Source organism: Cyanistes caeruleus, chromosome 19 (genome assembly GCF_971803275.1).
Source record: "Cyanistes caeruleus chromosome 19, bCyaCae1.hap1.1, whole genome shotgun sequence".
Lineage (NCBI taxonomy): Eukaryota > Metazoa > Chordata > Aves > Passeriformes > Paridae > Cyanistes > Cyanistes caeruleus.
Window position 1 is genome coordinate 8,567,937 of NC_141719.1, and position 13,696 is coordinate 8,581,632.

A 13,696-nucleotide genomic window follows, 5' to 3' on the forward strand; every position below is an offset into this window, starting at 1 on the left:
TTGGAAATCAGGGACATCCAGCTGAGGCTGGCTCCAGCACACAGAGCTGGCTCTGTCCCTCTTGTGCTGGGCTCTCAGGGGGTGTGCTGTGAGATGCAGACTGTGCCAGCACATACAGCCAGGACAGGTCACGTTTTGAACAGGAGGTTTTAATCCCTGCTGGAATCTGAGGTGCTAAGGAGTGTATGATGTGTGAACACGGAGTATTCTGAAGCCAGGTTGCATTTCAGGAACGTGAGAATTAATATTCTCACTGACTGCATGTAATCCAATATTTGTACATAAGTGGCTTGTTCTGTGATGCATTTCTATTAAGGTTTTTACAGAAGCTGGGGAGGGAGCCTTGCTCATCGCTGTCTCACACAATACATATTTAATTTGTCTTCTGAAAACAGAAAATATTTAGTATATGAGTCTGAGAAAAATAAGTAAAATTGAATTCTAGTGCATTTTACCAATTTCAGCCTTACACAGATCCAGAGAGGTTAATGGAGTCCTCAGGTCCAGCCAGAGCTGTAGTAAGGTTTGGGTTTATAGACATTTAGAAATTTGATGTCTCAGTCCATTAAGTCATACCACCCTGTATAAAATCTAATACTTTGTGACAACAGTTAATACTGTCAGTACAGCAGGACGTGGGAACAATGGCTTTTCAGCAGTAATAAACCAATAAATATTCCTATAGAGCTTGTGACAGCTCCTGCTATCTGAAGACAAATAGAGTGAGCCTTTATGTAATTAGCGCAAATTCGGTTTAGTTCTTATTTCTTCTTCCTTTCAAAATATGTGACAGAAATGCCAAATGCAGTAAAAGTGTTACAAGACAGAGACTTGCTTATAAACTTTCCAAAACTGCTGCTGCAGCTGGTAGGTAGAACTGAATGCACAAAGAAATCAAAAGGGGGTTTTAGGTGTATTTTTAACAGACGTCCCTCAGACAAGGCTCTTGTCAGGGCAGATTTCTTGACTTTTGGTATCCTTACTAAATCCTCAATCACTATTTATAAAGCTGTTAATTGACTTGATACTTGAAAGCTTTTGCATGTGTTTAGTCAAACCAGATCTGAACTGCACATCAAAGGGAATACTGGAGTTATTCTGTCTGGTTCTCTACTTGCAAGTGTCCAGAACTTTGATAAATTCCTGATTGCTTACCAAAATAGCCCTTTTAAACTCAGTGAATGTATACTTTTTGGGTTGATTTGGTCATTAATTTATGAATTTTGTTTGTTTGTTTTTGTTGTTGTTGAATTTTCTCAGGGGAGTGGATTGTCAGGATATCGAAGTGTTGATCCCTTCAGTGTGGTGACTGAAATAAGATACAACAGTTTCTTTTCATCACTTTTTTCCCCTATTTTTTGTAGATGATATATTAACAATAGTTGGACTCTGCAAGCAAGTTATTTGATGTTTGTTCAGCTAATTTCTTGTGACATTTCATTAGAATGTTTTTTTTCCTGTTTACCAAGTCTAGATTTACCTGTATGACTTTTCTGTTATTGGTGCTCTTGTTAGTCAGTGCAGATGGGAGTAAATACTGTATTTATTGTTAAAAATAAATTGCAATAAAACAGACTTGCTTTGAATCTTGAGAAAGCTTAGAGGGCCCTTAAATCTGAACTCTTGAAGCCCACAGGTTAATTGATGGAGCTCCTGCCATTTTCATCTACATGATCTACAGGGTTTATGGAAGCAAGTAATTTCTGTGGCTTCAGATAAAATTCTCTGCATTATTTCTCCTGAGGGCACTCTCTTCTCCAGAGCATTTGTTTTGTATGTACAAAATCCAGTATACAAATGTATCCTGCTTCCCCAGATCCTGGTGTACAAGTCAGTAACTCATCCTTTGGAAAAGGAAAAGCCATTTTTTTCCTGACTGCGTTGTAAGAACATTCTTTTCTTGCTTTTGTGTGTTTCTGTGCTTCCTTTGCTTCATGTGTAAATGCTGGGTACCTTCCTCCTCACTGTGTGATCCAACTCCCATGTAGGAGTGGGAGATGTAAAGGTTGATAAGAATTAAGACATCTCAGGTGATGTTCTTTGCACTTTCTTGGAAATTCTCTATTTTACGTGATGAAAATACATTATCAGTGACTGCAGTATACAACATATAACTTGAAATGTATTAGGTTTTTTGTAAATGTGAAGAACTAGGGTTTTTTTTGGTAGGACATTTCAGGGAAAGTATTGAATGGGAAAATAGTATTGGATTCATACAGTTGAATCAAAAGAGCAAAAGGCTATTTTATAGTTTGTTTTTTTTTGTTCACAGTATGAACCAAGAGGACCAGGCAGGCCGTTGTACCAAAGAAGAATTTCCTCTAGTTCAGTCCAGGCTTGTTCTGAAGAATTAAACACTCCTCAAGACAGTCTTGGTCAGTGTAAAGAGCTTCAGGACCACAGTAACCAGTCATCATTCAACTATTCCTCCCCTGAGCTGTGGGTGAACTCCTCCTCTGCCCCGTACCCAAACATTCCATGCAACGGAGCCAGCAGAGCCGTTACACCCCGGGAGCTGCTAGGTGGGTACAGCTGCAGCTGCTTCTTTCCCAAAACCAGTTTAAGCAAAGATTTTTGAAGTATTTGTTGCTTCACTTGTTATAGGTTTGCTTGGAATAATCCCATTTCTTGTTAACATCCTGCTCTTCAGCTAAAAAAAACAGTGCTGTTTCTTAGTCTCCTCCAAAAGCTCCACTAAGCCCAGTCTCTTACAGTGGCTTCAAGTGCACCTGAATTTGTGCTGGAGGGAGCTAAGATGACTGGTGGGATTTATTTGCAAGATAGATTATTTGTTTCCAGAATCAGTGATATTTTGTGTTGGTATTACAGTCTGAGGGAGCAACACATAAACTGAATTAGTGCTCTCAGCGTTTCTCTAGTAAATTCTGGTACTTCATCAAAGGAGTGACGGGTTTAAATTCTCTCTCACCGTGGAAGAATCTCAGTGGAATGTGGCTTCCCTGGTGGTAGCAGCAGTGCTGATTGATTGAGCAGACAGAAACTAAATTAACTTTTCAGAGATGACAAAAAGCTGCAAGGAGAGAGCTGGAGCAGTCCAACTACTCTTCTTCTGTTCTCCGTATTTCTTGTGTTTATGAAAAACAAAATTACCAGGATAGTACAGTTTCCTCCCTGTGATTTTGCTTTAAGAATTTGCAGTGGTAATTTAAAAACAAAATTAATAAAAGTGCAAACAGTATTCCAGTGTGGATATTAAAACCACTTAATAATGTGGAAAAATATTTATCAGCTGGTTTTATTGGCCTTAAAAGATTTAATTGCTTTTCACCAAACTTCATAAACGTGAAACATCTTGTAATTTCATAGTAATTCTGAAGTAGGAACATGCAGTGTAGAATGAATGAGAAAATCTCTTTGTATCAGTGACAGCACTCAAGAATGAAATTCCTAATGTGCCTTTTAATTTCCAAAATGTGAAAATGTTATTTTGGAAACCCGTATTTATGGCAGCATCTTTCATGCAAAGTTCAAAACTTCAAGCTCAGGGCACCTCCTTCAATCTGTTTCTATTTTTACTGAAAATCAAGGAGCTGAATGCACAGTATTATGTGACATTCATCACTGAATTGCTCACACAGAGTTGCTCTGCAGACTCTGTGGTTATCTGAGAGGAGCTCAGGAGCTCTGGCATGTTTATGTTGGGATCAGCCAGTCCCACATTTCTTTGCTTTAATGAAAAGCTTGAGAACCTGTTTTTGAGTAAAGTCCTCATCGAGGGCAGATGTGCATGTAAAAAGTACCATATACACACACATTTGCTGTCAAATACTAAATTCTGAGTGAAAATATCAAGTTCTCACTGGTAACTGCATTTGCAATGAAATGTTTTTTATTGTAGTTAAGCATGGTTTCTGTTTTGTCAATACATGTATATGAAACAGAGCTCTGTATCTAATGGTTCATGCAAACACATCTCCATTTTATGGCTGCTATGGCTTTCCACATTTACAGCTCGCTGCCTGTGATCATATTTACAGCCCAAATGTGTTTTATGGAGCTAAGGGTTAATGACCAGTAACTGCAGTGTTCTCGTTACTGTTGGTTTTTATCTGTGAAATAAAACCCCGTGGGAATGTGATGCTGGCAAAGTCCTGTGCCTGTTTTTGTTGCTTGGGAGGGAGTGGCCCCGACTCCAGACTGTTCAAGGGCTCTCCTGCACATCAGGAGTGCCTGTGGCACCAGTGTTGGGTTGGATCAGGAGGGATTTATGGAGCACAGGGAGAGCTGCTGTCAATTGCTCAGGATTGTTCAATGCAGGCACTTCCTAAAATTGGAATTTGATATGCATTGCTTTTTCTGTTGATGGAAAGAAAATGATTTAGGTTCTTATTCAAGATGTGTATTTCATATTTTTCCTTCTGTTAGACACCTCTACCACACACAGCTTTCACCTCTGGTCCTGCTTGTCATTACTTGTCTTCTCTTGAGTGCTGTGGTTATTTTGGGAGGTTTTTTTGCTCGTGTTCTGGGTTGCTTGTTTTTTGTTGAATCATAGCAACCCTAGCAAAATTGCTTTACTTGTGTTCTTTCCAGACCCATTCTTCTATGGGTTGCTTCTGGGTTTGTTTTTTTTGTTTTTTTTTTTTTTTAAGTGCTCTATAAAAAGCAGAAGCCTGTGTGTGACCCTTCCAGGGAGAAACTTCGTTTTTCTACTTTTGCAGTCATTTGGTGGTACATTTTTGTACATGCACTTTAAAAGAAACATTATATGATTAAAGACTGAAATAATTACAGGATGTATCTGTTGCCCAGTTCCTAGACTATTTCAGATAGAACATGGAGCTGTGTTTCAGTGTAGTGTCTCTCTAGCTGTGCAAGACAGTAGAATTCTCCAGACAAAAGTAAGGGACCTCATTAGGATTCAGGAAATTCACTTGAAAGCAGTTTTATACCTATGGTTTAAAGCACCATTTTTTCTGATAGTTACAGGAGTTGTTAAATGTGGAGCAAGAACATATCAATTAGCAGGAATGCATTCAGCCTGAAATACCAATAATTAGTTGGTTGGCATTCAGGACTCTGAATTGCTGTTGGAGAATGAATTATATATGGTGCTGTAAATTTTAATTTTAGCCTATTAAGCTGTAAAGCAAGAAGAATGAAATACTCTTTGTGCTGTCTCAGTGGATAAAGTGCTTAAATTAGAGTAGATCCCATTTGGGAGCGGCCTCCCTTCGGTGCACCCGGAGAATCCGCTGTGCGGAATTGCCAGTTTGGGGTTTCAGCTCTAGGGTGCAAACACACAGAGGATTTGTTTAGTAATATCAGTCTTGTGCTGCTGCTGAGTGATCCAAGAGTTGGGAATGAAGTTGGATCACTTCAAGGCCAGGTTGGACGGGGCTTGGAGCGTGTTGGTCTAGTGGAAGGTTCTCTGCCTGTGGCAGGGAATGGAGCGAGATGAGCTTTAAGATCCCTTCCAACCCAAGCCATCCTGGGATTGTGTCATTCTATGAGCTTCGTTTGCAGAGTGACTAACCACGGCAGATGGGTGGTGTGGGAGGAGGTTACCAGAGGGGTGGTGGCAGCTCTGCCTTTGGGCTTGCTGCAGGTGGATTGGCTGAGTCAGAGCCCTTCGTTTGCTCCAACTCTGGTTTCTCCTTCGCAGCTCCGCCGAAGGCTGCCAAGCCCCCGGAGGAACACCTGAAGGGTGAGAACATCCAGCTCTCCAACTCCTTCAACTACAACGTGCTCCAGCATCTGGGCCAGTTCCCCCCTCTGATGCCCAACAAGCAGCTGGTGGAGTCCAACAGCAGCAGCCCCCAGCCCGCGGGCGGCACCAAACCCGTCATGTCCTACGCCAGCGCTCTGCGGGCTCCCCCCAAGCCCAAACCTCCTCCTGAGCAGACAAAAAAGAACAGCGACCCCCTGTCCTTGTTTCAGGAACTTAGCCTAGGTAGTTCATCAGGTAGCAATGGCTTTTACTCCTATTTTAAATAATCAGATTATTTTTTTTAGAGAGAATTTAATTTTTATTTGTGTCGGTAGATCTAAGATAGTTGGGGCTTCACCTGTAGTTGCAAATATTCCCTTTGTTTATATTGGTAAATATATCCTCACTTAATTGCTTTGCTGCTAGACTTGCAACTAATTTTTTTTTTTTTTTTTCTTTAATTATATTCCATTATTTTGCATTTTTTGATGTGGGTCGGGTTTTTGGAAGCTTTTCTGTAGGAAGACACACACGTGTTATTTTTTAATTTGTGTAATGTTAATGATATGTTGCATTAAACTAGCAGCTGAGAGATTACCTGTACAACTTGAAAAAAAAAAGGAAAAAAAAAAAAGGAAAAAGAAAAAAAAGGAAAAAAAAAAGTTTGTCTAAATTGTATTTAAGAAGATTGTAAGTAGCATTTACATTTATTCAATAACATTAGCATACTATGCTGGGTTTCTGTACCAGAAATGGCCAGTTAATGTAAAAATGTATGTTATTTCTGCTTAAATTCATTTAATTTTTTTTTTTTTTTTAATAAAGGTGCAGCATCTTCTAAATAATTTCAGTTTTATCAGCTTTTTTGTGAAGGGATGCTGCATTCTCAGACTTTTATAGTTTTAGATTCTGTATGATGTGGTATTGTATTTTCCATCCACTGTAGGGTAAAGTAAAGGCATTCTTTGCAGACACCTATGCCATTGTTTGGAAACATTCAGATAAAAGTATTGGTATACTTTAAAAAAATAATAAAAAAAATCGAAAAAAGTAGAAAAAAATTAACAAAAAAACCCAAAAAAACTCTACATTTTATTTTTGGACAAGCTAATAATATAAGCTTGTTTGAAAAGTTAATTTGATAGGTTTTTTAAATGAATCATGAAGCTGAAAATAAATTTTTAGGTATGTTGGTGCTTAGTAGATTTAATAACTATTTTAAAAAAAATGCGTGAATTTAGTAAAATACTTTTTTGTTTGTTTGTTTAATTTTTTTTTCCACTATGCATGTGTAAATGTTTGTAATCTGGCTTTTTCCTCCCCTCTTCTCCAGTGGTATAAAGAATTGTGCCGCTTTAATTTTTTTTTTTTTTTTTTTTCCGGTAAAACTTTTGGTACATTATTTGATGTTTACATTAAAATGTGACATTATACAAGGAAATTCAGATATTTTGCTAACTGTTTTGTTTGAGGAACATCATTAAAGAAGAGATTTAATGTTTGTCAAAGCTGTATCCAAATTAATCTAAATCTTCTGGGGATCAGAGTGGTTACCAGGTTATTTATCTCCATGAACCTGGCCCTTAAGGAATCCAGTCCGAAAAATTAATTATGGGATATTTAAAAAAAAAAAAATAAAAAAAATTAAAGAAACAAATGTGAATGAAAATTCAAAGGATAAAAATTTTGTGGCTAAAGATTTCTGGTCTTGCACACTGTCCCTGCTTTGTGACTGGGGAGCTCCAGAGGGAGGTTGTAGAGTTTCTCCTTTATTTCTCCTTAATCCTCCTTTTACACTTGAAAAAACTTTAAATCTGAGAACTGGTTTACAGGGGTGAGCTGGGTGTAGTTCAGAATTCCTCCACTTATTACCTGCAAGAATTGAAATTATAGAGCTGTGAGAGGGCAATCTCAGATTTTTACAGCTGTCCATGGGACGCATTACTGGGGAGCAGTGGCTGCTGCTCTGTTCAATCAGATTTTTGCTCTATTTACAATCAATCAGGTTCATTTTTTTTTTGCATTTGACTTCATGTATTAAGGCAAGGGTCATTATGTAATCGGGTTGATTTAAACTCAGTACACTGCAGAGGTTTGCATATGAATTTTTTATTATAAATCTTTGCTGGTTTATGAGTCAGAAACTTATCTGAAAAACTTTTTCCTTATTTTTTGCTGTAAAGCAAAGCTCATGTAACTCCTTAATTTATTTCCTAATGTTATACCAAACAAACAATGCTGGGGAGGAGACAGCCCCTGCCAAGTTCTGCTCAGCACTTCAGCACAGGGCATGGAACCCAGACGACCCCAAAAACGAGGAGAGGCCAAATTCTGCAACCTTGAATCAAGCAAAGCTGCTGTTAAATGGGTTTTTGCCAAGATGCTGGCTGCAGGAATCAGTCCCTGGGAAATTCACTGGCAGAGCTGAGGTGGGCATCCAGTGGAGGGAGGAGCAGGACTGGCAGAGCAGAGCTGGGGATCCAAAGCACTTCACATCCCCAAGTCAGCATTTTGTAATTTCAGGGGTTTCAAAGTCACTCAGTTCTATGGAGCAGCCTTTTGATTCTGTTCACCATTTAATATTGAATATTAAACTAATAAACATCACTTGTTAATTTACTGCTATCTGTCGATCAGTTAAGGGGGGAGATGGTGGCATCTCACCACATTTTATTCTATTTTACACTGGTATTTTATCTACACTGAAAATATTTCAGATAAAATCCCATTTTCTCTCTGAGTTAGAATTTCAGTTCTTTAATTTTATGAAAACCCCAGCTGGTTTGGTGCTAAATTTTCATAAGTGCTCTCACCCAGGAATTTGAGGATGATAGAGATGATCTGACTTAACAGCTTTCATATGAATCATTTGGATTTCTAGAGTTCTTTTTTTGAAAATATTACATTTTTTTGAAATGTTTTGTCTGACCATTGTATGTCACATATACAGCCCTGAGTGAGATCTTTGGTTTTTGGAGCAAATTATCCATTGTTTATTGAAGCCATGTTTAGAAACCCCAAAACTGTATTTTTAACTCTCCTAGGGCTTCAATCAAACTCTTATTAAAATGAAATTAAGCCTTACAGATGGCTCCAGTGGGCACTGCTCAGGCTGCACTGTAAATATGGACCTGTTGCAATTACAGGGAAAATTCAAAATTGAGTTTATGTAAATTATCTCAATTTGGGGGAAATGAGTGGAGGCTGGGGCAGATGCACCAACTAGATATGTGGTTCCTTGACATTTTTATGCTTCAGTTAGTGCCAAATCCCATGCTCCTTGTCCAGGAATAAACTCCCCATTGTTTTCTGTGGAGAATTTGAATGACAGATCTAAATTTAGTAAGCTTGTATTTGATAACAAGAGTAATTTCTGGTTTTGTCTTCTTTAATTCCAGTTTTTGGTGAGAAAAATCTGGATGCCTCATGGGAGGTTGTCAGGGTGGTGATAAGAACTAATGAAGAATGAAGGGAAAGATTTAAAGAAATAAATTATTTGGATTCTAAGAAAAAATAATTTTTTTTTTTTGCAATTCAGTTACAGCCTTCACCCTTTAAAAAGCCACTTAGTGAATGCAGCTGGCATGTTTTTCTGGGTGTAGTTGAGGACTGAGTTCTTATGAAACCGTGAGCTTTCCACTTGGCCATCCGAGGTCAGGAGCAGCCGGAGGTGCTGCCACTCCACGGCGAGCTCAGCCTGACCTGGAGCTGATTCCGAGGTAAAATTCACACCTCCTGAGGCTGCAGGAGCTGCCCCTGCTGTCCTGCCTCATCTGGGCTATGCCATGGCACGTGGCTATGCTTGTCCCCAGCCTGGATTGCTCCTGGCCCTGCAGCCTGAAGGACCTGGCAGGCTCGGGCAGAGGTTTGGTGGCACGTCCCTGTCTGTCCTTGGCAGTGCTCTGGCTGCTGGGGACCCTCCACGCTGTGCTGGTGTCCTCTGAAACGCCCTGCAGTGCACGGGGTGTCCCCAGGATGGCTTCAGTGTGTCTCAGGTGTGCCAGGCTCCTCAGAGCCCTGAGGGAGTCGTAGGGACAACTCCCCTCCATCCCCCTTTGTGCTCATGTGGCAGCTCTGAATATTTCCACGAGACAGCTCAGAAATTGCTGTTTTGCATAAAGCTGGCGGGTCAGAACCAAGGCCCCAACATCCATATTTTCTCCTGGAGGTTGTCATCTAATACAGATTGTCCTGGATTTTTAATTGTATGGGCTGTGGTGTTGCTGGCCCTTTGCAGGATGTGAGTCCTGCCACTGACTGCGAACCCTGTGAGTGCCGTTCCCTACTTTGATTAATTAATGTTTTGTTCCCAGATTTGTCAAGTTCAGCTGTTTTTTTTGCCGAGAACGTGCTCTATAAGCAGTTCTTTTGCTATGTATGTAGTACCTCAGTGCTATAAGTAGCACCAAGAGCAGTGTTTGACCACTCCAAATTTTCTTTTTAGACTCAACTCGGGCATATCAGAACCTGCACATTTCCAGGGCAGTGAGCCCACGATGCTTCATGCCCTGCCCATATCATCCTTCAACTCATTTGTTTTGTTAGTTTTTAAAGGTTCTGGTTTTCCTAGAAAAACTGCAGACAATTAACTTGTCAAGACAGATGGTGATGATCTATGGTGCCTATAAAAATTTGCACATCGTATTCCTTGACATGAAATATGGGCTATTTCTGTTGGTGTAGCAATACTTGAGCCAGTCTCTTTTTGCTGGCTGTGTCAGGGAGCAAGGGCTGAATCCTTCTCAATTTGTTTCTTTTTCTTCCATTCAAGAGAAGTAACAGGATTTGCAGCAGCAGCAATGGAAATGTCAGTTCGGTGTGGGGGTTTTTTGGCAACTTTAGCTGAGAAATGTTGAGGAGTTCTTACCTCATTAAGGATTAATAGATGCTTCTGACAAATTACAGAACGCTCGGTGATATGAATTATCCAAGACTGGTTAAAAGATGTTGTCAGTCCCTTTTCCAGAAGACTTGGCTTCCTGCTGGAGGGTAAATACCTCAACAAGACCGGCTGTGAAGCCATTGAGGTGCTCCCAGGGATACTGGTGATACTGGGCACGAAGCTGAGCCACAGCCTGGGGTGCAGCCTTGCCAAACAGAATTGTGCTGCTGGTTCTGCTACACAGAAAAAAATCCAGAATTCCGAGTTCATTCCCTTCTCTGCATTTTTTTGAAGAAAGCAGCAAAGCAGCTCAGTGTCTGATGCAGAGTGGGAATCTGTGGTGTCTGCATGCCTTGAATTTATGTTCCATAGCTTCAGTGGAGCCCGAGCATCGATCAAGTGTGACAAAACAATGACAATCTCATCCTTACTTCAGTCAAAACGAAGTTGTGACGCTGTTTTCTTGTCCCTTGGTGACAATGGAAAGGGGAAATAATTGGAATGGATGCTTTTAGAGCAGGTCTCACTGCTGTGTGTGTTTTATGGTACAGAGCAGCCTAATACTCCTGTAGTTAAGTTATAAAGTAATGCAGTGTTCCGAGGGGCTCTACTACTGTGGAGGACATTTTAAATTAAGTTCAGGCTGAGGTTTATTCTCTAACAGTGTCTGGCCATGGCCAGATTGCTGTGACTGCCCAGCTGCAGCTCTGGATGGAGCCCAGGGGCTCTGTGTGAATCCCCAGGGCTGGCAGAGCTGCAAACTTCTCCTGACTCCTGTGTCAGGTGTGTTCCTCGAGAGCTGTCAGGCCCATGAGGAGGTGTCCCTCAGGGATCTCATTGTAGGGGGGGAAATTCCCAGATCTTTGGGACTTCCTGGAAATCATTTCCACAGCTGTCAGGGTGAGGAGAAAAAGGTGATGGCCACAAGGAAGTCACAGAGTAGAAAGGGATCAGTGAAAACCAAAGTAAATTAATAAATATTTGTGCCTTTGTAAACTATGTTAGGGTGACCAAACACCCGAGCATCCTGCATGTGCTTGGACTAAAGGAGAAATAGGGGTGTGTGCCAGGATTTTGGGGTGAAATCCTCTCTCATGCACCCATCTGTGCTGCCTTGTGTGCTGAGCTCCTCTCCCCCACTCGCTGGTGCTGGGCTGTGCCTGCAGAACCTGGTAGTAGATGAAGGGTGTTCAGGAGCTCAGCTTGCTGCTAAACAGGCAGTTTTCTTCTTCAGGGTTGCTTGTCTGACACCTTTTCTGCACATTAAATTCACACAGCACAGCATTTAAAAACAAGGGAAGCAGATTCTCTCCACGCCTCACAGCAAATCTTACATAAACAAAAAACCTTCACGTCTTCTGTTGCGTTGACTGTGATTTAACACTTGGGCTTTGGCAGAGTGGAGCAGCCCAAATCTCAGCCCTTGGCTTGGGCAGGTCCCTGGGGCACCTCTCTGTGGCTGTCTGGGGAGGGGACAGGCACTGGTGTTGGATTAGGAGGTGCCTGTGACTGAAGGTGTCCGTGGGTCTGGCTGTGGCAGGGCCAATGCTCAGGATTTCCTGGTGGCTGGTGGTTGTTCCTTATTCTGCAGATGGATTTGCCTCTCCCTCTCTCTGGTGCCTGTTTCCCACTCAGTTCTTTGGCTGGGTCCCAAACCCAGGAGTGCTCCTGTTGGGTGTGTAGCAGCCAGGTTCCCATCCCTGTTTGGCTCCGGTGACTCCCTGCTGGTGAGGACATTTCCTTCACATTTTCACGGCACATTCCTGAGGTTCTGGTGGGTCTTCCTTGCTGTTTGCTCAGCTGAGAGAATGAAAACAGAAACTGGTTACAGCTCCCCCCTCTAACATTATATTCCTTTTCCTTTATGAAGGCCAATTACTTTTATTAACTCTCTTAAAACACATTATCAGCTCTCTGGCAGAACAAACCTGCTGCAGGAGCAGAGCCCTTCCCACTGTGAATACCAATGACCAATTTAATGGACGGGTCCCTCTTCAGCAGTTCTTAGTATCTGGAAGAAGAAAAATGAAGTTACCCACGTGCTTCTCAGTCTGGCAGGGATCATACAGAACAGGGAATGATCACAAAGCCTCAGCCTGGAGCAGAAAGAGAATAAACTCAGTGAGTCTTAAGGGCTTTAGGAGGCATCTGGCTGTGGGTGTAGGATCTCGGTGCTGTGAGCTGTGTGTTTTCTCTGCCTCGTGAGTAAAGTGATCTCAGAGAGGCTGTAAAACCTTGGGTCCAGGCCAAGGCCCAGCACTCACCAGGAATTTTTCCACTGCCCTCACTGGGGCTTGGATGAAGCGTGTCAGGAGTGTGCAGGAGATGGGTGAGACCTTCCAGGGTGTGTTTATCTGAAATGTGCATGTCTTGCTCTTGAATATCAGGAATGGAACTAAGCAGCATCTTGCCTGGGCAAAAAGTTGGCCCATCAGCATAAGAACCCAGCTAGAAATGACTTTCTCCCAGCAGAGGTACAGAAAGAGAGGGATGGCACTTCAGGAAAGATGTGGATGGGTGAAGGGCTTCCCAGGGATGCAGGACGTGCCACTGCTCTGTGTGGGATGATGAGCTCAGACCTCTGTCCCCAAACCTTGCTTATCTCAACCCATGGCATGGGTGATGATGATCTGAGGTGATTATGATGGCTGAGCTGGGAATGCTGTTGTTCCTGTTTGTTTGGGGATGCAGCTGTTCTGTTTAATCTTTGCTGTGTTGGTTTGGATGTCCCAACCCAGGATCTGCCACCCCAGTGATCACACCGACTACTTTTCCCTGTTGTTGTGTGTAAAGGTTCTCCCTAGAAACTAGCCTCTGTTTTCCTGAACAATGAAAATGCAAATTCAGGATGTCAGCTCTGTACCCAAAAATAAGGTTTCAAAACCATTTAGCATTTCAGAGTGGTTCTGTGACAACGTGAAGACTTGCAGTTGTCTCTCATGATGAGAGACAGGCAGAGCTCCTCAGCTCACACTCAGATCTGAGCACCAATGAGTGTTTTATCCCAAAACTTTATAATATATGTGTTATTTGTAGTGCTTTTCAACTTCAAAGAGCTTGGAAAACATTAATGCAACTTCACAAAAGGCTTCTGTTCTCGCTGCCACTCTGCTGATGGGGAAAATGGAGATGAGCCTGAGTCT

The 13,696-nt window shown here is 41.6% G+C and overlaps 1 protein-coding gene across 8 annotated transcripts in view; it reads left to right on the forward strand.

Moving 5' to 3' along the window:
- The window catches only part of HELZ (helicase with zinc finger), an 86,661-nt gene extending 77,476 nt beyond the window's left edge, over positions 1 to 9,185 (forward strand). For 5 of the 8 annotated variants that reach the window (XM_086857505.1, XM_086857507.1, XM_086857503.1 and 2 more), the window contains 2 exons: positions 2,273 to 2,522; positions 5,627 to 5,982. In XM_086857505.1, coding sequence (XP_086713631.1) covers positions 2,273 to 2,522; positions 5,627 to 5,958 — 582 coding nt within the window. In that variant the 3' untranslated portion in view covers positions 5,959 to 5,982. Of the gene's footprint in view, positions 1 to 2,272; positions 2,523 to 5,626; positions 5,983 to 9,069 lie in introns of those variants that run through there. The other 3 variants (XM_086857502.1, XM_086857501.1, XM_086857508.1) reach the window with 1 other exon arrangement.
- The last annotated feature ends 4,511 nt before the right edge of the window (positions 9,186 to 13,696 follow it).